This window comes from Procambarus clarkii, chromosome 70 (assembly GCF_040958095.1).
Source record: "Procambarus clarkii isolate CNS0578487 chromosome 70, FALCON_Pclarkii_2.0, whole genome shotgun sequence".
Classification (NCBI taxonomy): Eukaryota; Metazoa; Arthropoda; class Malacostraca; order Decapoda; family Cambaridae; genus Procambarus; species Procambarus clarkii.
In genome coordinates, this window is record NC_091219.1 from 21,228,144 (window position 1) to 21,237,710 (window position 9,567).

Sequence of the window (9,567 nt, forward strand, 5' to 3'; positions counted from 1 at the left end):
CCTCTCCATTATTTTGGTATGTCAAAGGCTTTCTGTGTCTGTCTGTCTCTCTCTCTCCTCTCTCTGTCTGTCTGTCTCTCTCTCTCTCTGTCTCCCTCACCTAGTCTCATAGTTGACACAAAGGCTCCCAGGAACATCTGTACGCCACAGCCTCCAATGAGGACCGCTCATGTTCACTTTAATTCTCCCGTTTACTGTGAAGTAGAAATTATAACTTTAATGACACTGACGTTATTAATAGTTATCTTTATAATATTAAGACAACCACAACTCTGTGGATTTTCCTCATATATATGCAGAAAATCTACAGAGAAATGGGACAGGGAGATGAACGTTTCGGCCGATCAAAGCCGTTGTCAACACCAGACTGTCTGATGTCTGGTGTTGACAAGGGCTTTGATCGGCCGAAACGTTAACCCGTCCTCTAAACAAAAACCCAAAAGTGATTCCATGCACCCGCTAAAGCCCGTGTTTATGAGTGAAAAACGGTTTACACACAACCCGTCCTCGACTCAATTCCATTACATCCAGCGGTCGACCCCACAGACACATTCATAAATTTTTACATTTTTACATTATAAACACACACACACACATATATATATATATATATATATATATATATATATATATATATATATATATATATATATATATATATATATATGTATGTATATTATTTTTAATTCATTCCTAAAAGTCGTAAATAAGTAGAATGAATTAAACGAGGAAGTTGTTGAACCCAATTCGATACTCAGTTTAAATATAAATGATAACAAAAACGAGTAAAAATACACATTGCGTTGAACACACACACACACACACACACACAAAAATAACCTTTCTATACAAAACTTTCCCACATCGTCTGTGATGTAGTATTAATAACTTTCCTTTCTTCATCTTTATCATTCTCTTTCTCTGTCTATATGTTTCCTTCGTCTAAAGCTTAACACTTGAACACTATAATCCCAGTTGAAAAGATCAGGTTTTGAGGTCCAAGCAGCCATGTTTCTGTTCACACCACGAGGGAGTTATTATTTTGACATATCTTTTGCCACGAACACCCACGAGTTACTCATTTATTACCACTAACACATTTCCCACTGGAAAGTTTACTACTGACTCATTTTCACACTGGAAAGTATACTACTGACTCATTTTCACACTGGAAAGTATACTACTGACTCATTTTTCACACTGGAAAGTTTACTACTGACTCATTTTCACACTGGAAAGTATACTACTGACTCATTTTTCACACTGGAAAGTTTACTACTGACTCATTTTCACACTGGAAAGTATACTACTGACTCATTTTCACACTGGAAAGTATACTACTGACTCATTTTCACACTGGAAAGTATACTACTGACTCATTTTTCACACTGAAAAGTTTACTACTGACTCATTTTCACACTGGAAAGTATACTACTGACTCATTTTCACACTGGAAAGTTTACTACTGACTCATTTTCACACTGGAAAGTATACTACTGAGTCATTTCTCACTGGGAAGTATACCACTGACTCTTCCTCACTAGGAAGTATACAGACGACTTATTTCCCACTGGGAAGTACACTACTTAATTATTTCTTATGGGAAGATATACTGGAAACATATTTCTTCCCGTGTAGCTATTATGTTTGACTAATTTTACAAAAAGATAAATGTAGTTTTGACTTAAGTCTTTGAATTCAAGACTACGAGTAATTTATTTCGAATTATGAGATATACGGCTGATATATTTTTTAACCCTGAACATTTGGGTCATTCGATTCTTATCGTGTAGGCTGAGGGCTGAACTACTTAACACCTGGAACAACTGTGGTTGGGTCGCTGTGTAGTAAGCAAGCGAGTATATTACTGATGTTTCTTATGTTTAAAACTACATGATTGACTTCATTCTTACCAAGAATGAACATTACATATTTGTCTATCACCAGGAAGATATTTGGTTCGTGTACTTATCATGGGGGAAAATACTTGGCTAATTCACACATCAAGAGGTAAACACGTGGATTATTCACCTCTTAACTATAAAAGGTTCAAGTCTTGACTCATTTCTCACCAGGACGGTACAAATCTGTCTACTTCTCACTAAGAAAGTAAATGACTCATTTCTCACCCACCGAGGTGTCGTTCGACTCTGCCGTGAAGCTGTCGTCTGAGTGTCTCCAACTCGTCCTGCTCTGATGAGAAACACATAAACATTTTTTCTGACTGATTTGTGATGAGAAACACCAAGACGAGATTAGACTTTATTGTTCATCGGGAGATCTTATCCAGGAATATAAGTTATTCATTATACAAATATTCAGTAAAGTCTGTCTACTCTCAGCTTGGCGCTTTTCACTACTGAGTTTAGAATTACCTTCATAAAAACTATTATTTGTTATTTTAAATAATGTATTACTTTATAATCAAAATATTTTTGTTTGCGTTAATGATCATTATAGTTGTTTAATTACCAATCACTTCTGAAAATTAAGTTTTAAACTTATGGATTTGGTAGTAGCGTCTGTCAGGCTCAGTGATACATTCATCCTATGCTTCAGAAAATATTGGGCCTAAATATAGTGACTGGGGGATATTTGTACTATATATTGATTGGTAAATTGAGATGATGGGTCAATAAAGCATTCAAAGATAATCACACAAAGTATATTTAGATAATGCTTATATAATAAGATAAGTATATATTCTAAGCATACTTAGACAATATACTAAGCATGCATAGTTCTAATCACCTGACTTTTCTCTGTATGTATCGTTTATTGACCCATCACCTCATTTCACCTTTACTACTTTCTTTCGCTTTTCTCCTGACTTAATTGCCTATGTACCAGAACGCCCAGCAGAATGAACCCGATGTTCCCTACCATCTCCTTTACGGGCTCACCATAGTCTATGCTACATGGAAAATTTAGTTCCTAGTAGCTGAATCTAAAACATCAACAACCATCTTCTCGACACAGTTACAGTCCCGCTCCTGTGCCAGGTAAGTCGACTATGGGCTCACCATAACCAGTGCTGCTTGGAACTTTTTGTACTGAGTAGCTGAATATAAAACAGCAACAATAGCCGTCTCCTCACTTGAGAGTGAACCATGTCGGTTCGAAACAATGTGTAAATTCTAATTAGTATAACACATTCTACAGTTAATTTTTACCATTTTTGTCAACCGTGAACAAATATGACATTTGGAGAAATCCTTTTCCAGTTAAACCAAGATTCAAAAGCACTAGTCAGAGGGATAGATAAATATACTTACACAATACATCTTCAGAAGATGTTTTGAAGAGGTATTACTAAATACGAAAGTAGTTGTATGGACGTACAACTATGTTGTATTAAATACTTTCGTATTTAATAATGCATCTTCAGAACTCCCCTTTCTGAATTTTCGTGATTTACACACACACACACACACATATATATATATATATATATATATATATATATATATATATATATATATATATATATATATATATATATATATATATATATATACATATATATATATATATATATATATATATATATATATATATATATATATATGTGTGTCGTACCTAGTAGCCAGAACGCACTTTTCAGCCTACTATGCAAGGCCCGATTTGCCTAATAAGCCAAGTTTTCCTAAATTAATATATTTTCTCAAATTTTTTTTTATGAAATGATAAAGCTACCCATTTCATTATGAATGAGGTCAATTTTTTTTTATTGGAGTTAAAATTAACGTAGATATATGACCGAACCTAACCAACCCTACCTAACCTAACCTAACCTATCTTTATAGGTTAGGTTAGGTTAGGTAGCCGAAAAAGTTAGGTTAGGTTAGGTTAGGTTAGGTTAGGTAGGTTAGGTAGTCGAAAAATAATTAATTCATGAAAACTTGGCTTATTAGGCAAATCGGGCCTTGCATAGTAGGCTGAGAAGTGCGTTCTGGCTATTAGGTACGACATATATATATATATATATATATATATATATATATATATATATATATATATATATATATATATATATATATATATATATATATATATATTGGACAAGGTCTGAGCACTTACAAGAACAGTTTGTGTCCGTCGTCAGAGACAGTGTTAGAGGGAGAGAATGAGAGTGTGGAGGACCAGTGGGTCACGAGGACTAGCCTGTCACAGGAAGGAGCAACAGCACAAGAACCATGACATAACACAGAACAAAGAAGCGGCATAAAACTGGAAACAGAGTAAAGGAGCAAAATAGAAATTCATACATCGTAAACCTATTGCTAAGGTAATTTAAATTAAGTATAAATAAAATAATTTAAGAGACAATTTAAAATTTGATTTGGAAGATGCAACATAATTGTGGTCAAACTCAAACATGAGAGCAAAGATTAACAACAGAAGACAGACAAAAGAGACAGACAAAATGTTATTGAATTTGACAAAAATTGTAAGATCAATGATTGCTAGAATAATTGATCTGACCATTTTAGTTATATTCAATAACTTTTTATATTAAATAATTATGTATCTGATAATTGTTTACACAATGTAGACTTTTATCTAGGTGTAAAAAGTGTACATTTTGTAGAGATGTTTCCCAGAGTGTACCATGGGTAGTGCCAATATGGAGGACGGGCTGAAACTTGAGTGTTTACCCTTAGGGCTTCGAGGTCCAGGTCTCTGGAGGCCGAGGAAGAAGCTCGTATTGCTATGTAGACGGGAAGAGAGGGATGGAGGTAGAGATGGAGGTAGAGACGGAGGTAGAGAAGATAGAGAAGGAGGTAAAGATGGAAGTAAAGAAGGAGGGAGGAACAGAAGTAGTGAAGAAGATAAAGAAGTAGGTAAGGAATGAGGTAGGAATGGAGGTAGAGAGGGAGGGAGGGATGGAGGGATGGAGGTAGCGAGGGAGGAAGAGAGGGAGGGAGGAGAGACGGAGGTAGAGAAGGAGGTAGAGAGGCAGAAAGGAATGAGGCAAAGAGAAAAAAAATAAGTCAATAATAATTCTTATCTAATAATAATATTCACAATGAGAATAAGGCAATAATAGTTGACCATAATTGATAACACAGATATTAACAGGTATTAATTATATTAAATATATTATATCATGTTCATGAAGTTATTATTATCAATAACCTTTGAGTATTCTTTGTATTAATATTATTATTATTTTATTGATACTATTTTTTTTATTATTGTTATTATTATTTTGTATTAATATATTTCACTATTTTTATAATATATTTCACTATTTAATCAATATTTTTCTATATTATTTCTATCTTGACTTACAAATTTCCTTGACTTACAAATTTCCTTGCCTTACAAAATATCCATAATGCCTACAATGTTCAAACATCATTAAAACCAACTCACCTTAGAAGGAGTGTAGACAAAAGACTAAACAACACAACTATGGCAATTAGAGGCGTCCGAGATCTTGTGGACATCCTGGTTGACTGTCACACACTTGAGCTGAGAGGCAAGTCCTGGTCACGCTACTGTGCGAAAATGTGTAGAAAAAAATTTATACAAGTAATCATTTCTTCAGCTGAAAAGCAATAGATTACTAGTACACAAGATTGGAGATACCGGGGTATAGCGCAGTGGCAGTACCCTGTTATGGCCACGGCAGTACACAGGTATGGCAGTGGCAGTACCCCGGTATGGCACGGGCAGTAACCGTGATGTCTGGACTCCGTCGGCTTTAGGCGTGAGGTGTTACTCACGCTCCACCCACAACTTACGGCAACACACTTATATCACTTTATATAGTGTGTGTTCTGGTGGTGGCGGAGTACTGTTTACTGTGTGTGTTGCTGTGGCGGCGGAGTACTGTTTACGGTGTGTGTTGCTGTGGCGGCGGAGTACTGTCTACTGTGTGTGTTGCTGTGGCGGCGGAGTACTGTTTACTGTGTGTGTTGCTGTGGCGGCGGAGTACTGTCTACTGTGTGTGTTGCTGTGGTGGCGGAGTACTGTTTACTGTGTGTGTTGCTGTGGCGGCGGAGTACTGTCTACTGTGTGTGTGAGGGTCTGTGTACTCACCTACTTGTACTCACCTAGTTGTGCTTGAGGGGATTGCGCTCTCGCTCTTTGGTCCCGCCTCTCAACTGTCAATCAACTGATGTCCTGGTTCCTGAGCCTATTGGGCTCTATGGTGGCAGTGTGTGGGTCGCTGCTGTGGCGTCGGTGTGACCACACACTTCTCTCACAGTTTTAGGGCAAGATTTACACTTAAATAACGTTACTTAGAGTGTCTTGATGTTCATACACATTTATGTGTAGTTTACAGCATCAACGTGGGGTCCACGGGTGTAAAATGGCTAAAAGTAAGAGTGTACGACCATGGACTGTCCCCCATAAGGTGGAATGGTAATGTTTACTTGTGTGTGTAGGAGTCGAAGGAGAAAGAATGAGTGATATCATCTGATATCATGGTTGTTGTATTGAGTACATATTCTGCTGCGTTATTCCTTGAAATGATCCTCATATTTTGCTTCAGTGAATCAATGTATAACCCTGGAATGTTGTCCTAATGTACCTAGTAATCTTTTTTATTGTTATGTATTGTTATTATTGGGTATTATTCTAATCTGCTTTTGTGTCAAAAGTTCTTGCAATGTTCCTGTAAAATTTGTTGTCGATTTGCTGTAATTATTCTACTTAAAATTATCTGTACCTGTATAGTAAAGCTGTAAACTACCTGTAAACATTTTTTTGTCAATTATGCTGTAAATTGTCTAAAATTATCTGTTAGTTTAAGGATTTGCCCGAATCGCTACGCGTGCTAGTGGCTTTACAAGAATGTAAAATCAACTTAATTTCTATGTTCTCTTTTAATCCCCCAATGTACCTTCTTGTATATAAATAAATAAAAGTATATAAGGAATGTGGTGGCGCTGCTGTGACACTCCTTTCACTGTTAAATGGCCAGACACACACTTATATCACTTTAAATAGAGTGTCTTTCTGTTTATACACAGTTTATGTGTAGTTGACACCACGATTCAGGTCCTCGGATGTAAAACTGCTGCAAATTAAATAGCTTGTACATCTCAGAGTGTCCTTGAGAGGCGGAGGAGTAATGTTCAGTGTGTGTCCACACACACTCACAGTTTCATGGCAAGACACACACTTATATCAGCCCCTCAGTCACAAACAACACACACTTATATCACTTAAAATAGAGTGTCTTGCTTTTTATACACATTTATGCGTAGTTTACACCACAATTCAGTTCCGCTGATGTAAAACGACTGCAAATTAAGCAGCTTGTACATCGTAGAGTGTCCCTGTGTGGTGGCGGAGTATTGTTTACTAAAACATCAACGTCTGCACACACACACACACACACAGACGATCCACCTCAAGGCGAGTATCGCTGTACTACCTGTTTTAAGGATCCATTTATACAATTGTTAACCAAACGTATCTGGGTAAACATATGTTTATTAAGTATACACAATTATTTTGGAGTATTACCATGATATGCTTATAGCTTATTAGTTGTAATAACATAGCCTGGTGTGGACCCATTATAGAGGTGTTCCTGGGATGGTGTTCACAAAATGGTGGCAATGTGCTGACTTGACTCTCTCTCTGGCTTGAGGGAGCTGCTTTGTTTTATACACAGTCACGTCTGGTCCATGTGCTTCCATACATCTTGTTACTCAGGTATCTTATGCTATATTTTGGTGGAAATTTTCCTCAGCAACCTGGAATGCCCATAATAACACCTCCGGTATGGCAGCGGCAGTACCCCGGTATGGCAGTGGCAGTACTCCGGTATGGCAGCGGCAGTACCCCGGTATGGCAGCGGCAGTACCCCGGTATGGCAGCGGCAGTACCCCTGTATGGCAGTGGAACTCCGGTATGGCAGTGGCAGTACCCCGGTATGGCAGTGGCAGTACTCCGGTATGGCAGTGGCAGTACCTCGGTATGGCAGTGGCAGTACCCCGGTATGGCAGTGTCAGTTCCCCAGTATGGCAGCGGCAGGACCCCGGTATGGCAGTGGCAGTACCTCGGTATGGTAGTGGCCGTACCCCGGTATGGCAGTGGCAGTACCTCGGTATGGTAGTGGCAGTACTCCGGTATGGCAGTGGCAGTACCTCGGTATGGTAGTGGCCGTACCCCGGTATGGCAGTGGCAGTACCTCGGTATGGCAGCGGCAGGACCCCGGTATGGCAGTGGCAGTACCTCGGTATGGCAGCGGCAGGACCCCGGTATGGTAGTGGCAGTACCTCGGTATGGCAGTAATGGTCCGTTAAGTCAGCTGGCAACGAATAATTCAAAGCTAATCACCTACAACATTTCGAACATCCAGAATTACCCGTGATCAAGGTAGAATTCGGAGAATTTTTCACCATGCCAAAAGGTGCATTCCTTGCACCTTTTGATTTTTACGTAAACTAGATTTGCACATTTTTCCTTATTCGTATTTTGTTTAATTTTTACTGTTTTTAATAACGAGGCGTACATAAAACTGTAATCCTCAGCATGACTGGACGTGATCTCTGACACTATGTGTTAGATCAATTTAAAACACGCTAACGCTTAGGGAATTACGAGAAGGTTTATATTTGGCAAATAAATTTGTTTTGCAATGAAGAGCAAATCACTTACTTTCAAGATGATTTCACTGTTGTGGTTACACTGAGGCACCGACCTCGCCTAACACACATGACGGGGAAAAACACCTAAAAGTGTGTGACTGAGAAACTCAACAAAGAAACTATTATGTTGGGGTTCCTTTTTTGGAGTATTTTTTAAGCTGATAAAACAGATAGTGTTATCTTGTAATACCATTATCAATCATTACTTTTCTCACGGAGGCGTCGGTGGCAAGCATGTGAAGTTTTCTTATCAAGATGTTCAGACCTGTTAATGGGGGGCTTGGCTTCAGCTGTTGGTTCCCCACTTCACAAATTCCAATTATCATCATACAGGTGTCACGAGACTCCGGGCTCTATCATAGTTACATTTAGGTTGTGTATGGAATCTGTCTCAACCACATTATGTAATCCGCTTACTTGCTTGCTATTCTGACATGGATTTCGCAATGTCCCTGGCTCATTCGATGAATTATACCCAACTGTGTTCCTTTTTTTCTGCATCATCTACACTTAATAGTATATTTTTGAGCGCCCAATATGTTTCATCTGATTATTTTTCATGTGATAATCATATATCACCTACTACATCTCTCTTCTCATAGTGTGACATTTAATTTATTTAGTTTTTCTTCGTATCTCATGCCTCTCAGCTCACAGCCTGGTCTAGTCCACGAGGACTAGACAAGACACTACTTACTGTACGTACTCAAACTGTGCTTTGTATTCGGCGAGATATTACTCTACTGGAGCGTCCTTTTCAAGAATTAGTCTGACATGTTTAGAATGACTCCTTATTTAAATTTCCGAAGGCAATTCTGTTGGCCACCTATAAACAGCTGTTAATAACCGAGTGATATGGGCTTTAGCAGAGATTTTTGATGTGATAACTTTCAATTTTACTTTTTTATTGTAAATTCCAGGATGGTTCCCACAAACCAGCTTCGCTATGTTC

At 38.1% G+C, this 9,567-nt stretch overlaps 1 protein-coding gene across 14 annotated transcripts in view; it reads right to left on the reverse strand.

Annotated features, from left to right (window-relative positions):
• Window positions 1-8,722, reverse strand: part of LOC123750605 (sialate:O-sulfotransferase 1) — a 16,352-nt gene extending 7,630 nt beyond the window's left edge. The window contains exons 1-5 of one of the 14 annotated variants that reach the window (XM_069311632.1): window positions 8,626-8,722; window positions 5,380-5,504; window positions 4,612-4,711; window positions 2,130-2,193; window positions 101-194 (exon numbers count right to left, since the gene is read on the reverse strand). In XM_069311632.1, the coding sequence (XP_069167733.1) occupies window positions 101-194; window positions 2,130-2,193; window positions 4,612-4,711; window positions 5,380-5,453 (332 nt within the window). In that variant the 5' untranslated portion in view covers window positions 5,454-5,504; window positions 8,626-8,722. Of the gene's footprint in view, window positions 1-100; window positions 195-2,031; window positions 2,194-4,611; window positions 4,712-5,379; window positions 5,505-6,856; window positions 7,166-7,209; window positions 7,339-8,625 lie in introns of those variants that run through there. The other 13 variants (XM_069311639.1, XM_069311630.1, XM_069311640.1 and 10 more) reach the window with 13 other exon arrangements.
• Between the last annotated feature and the right edge of the window lie 845 nt (window positions 8,723-9,567).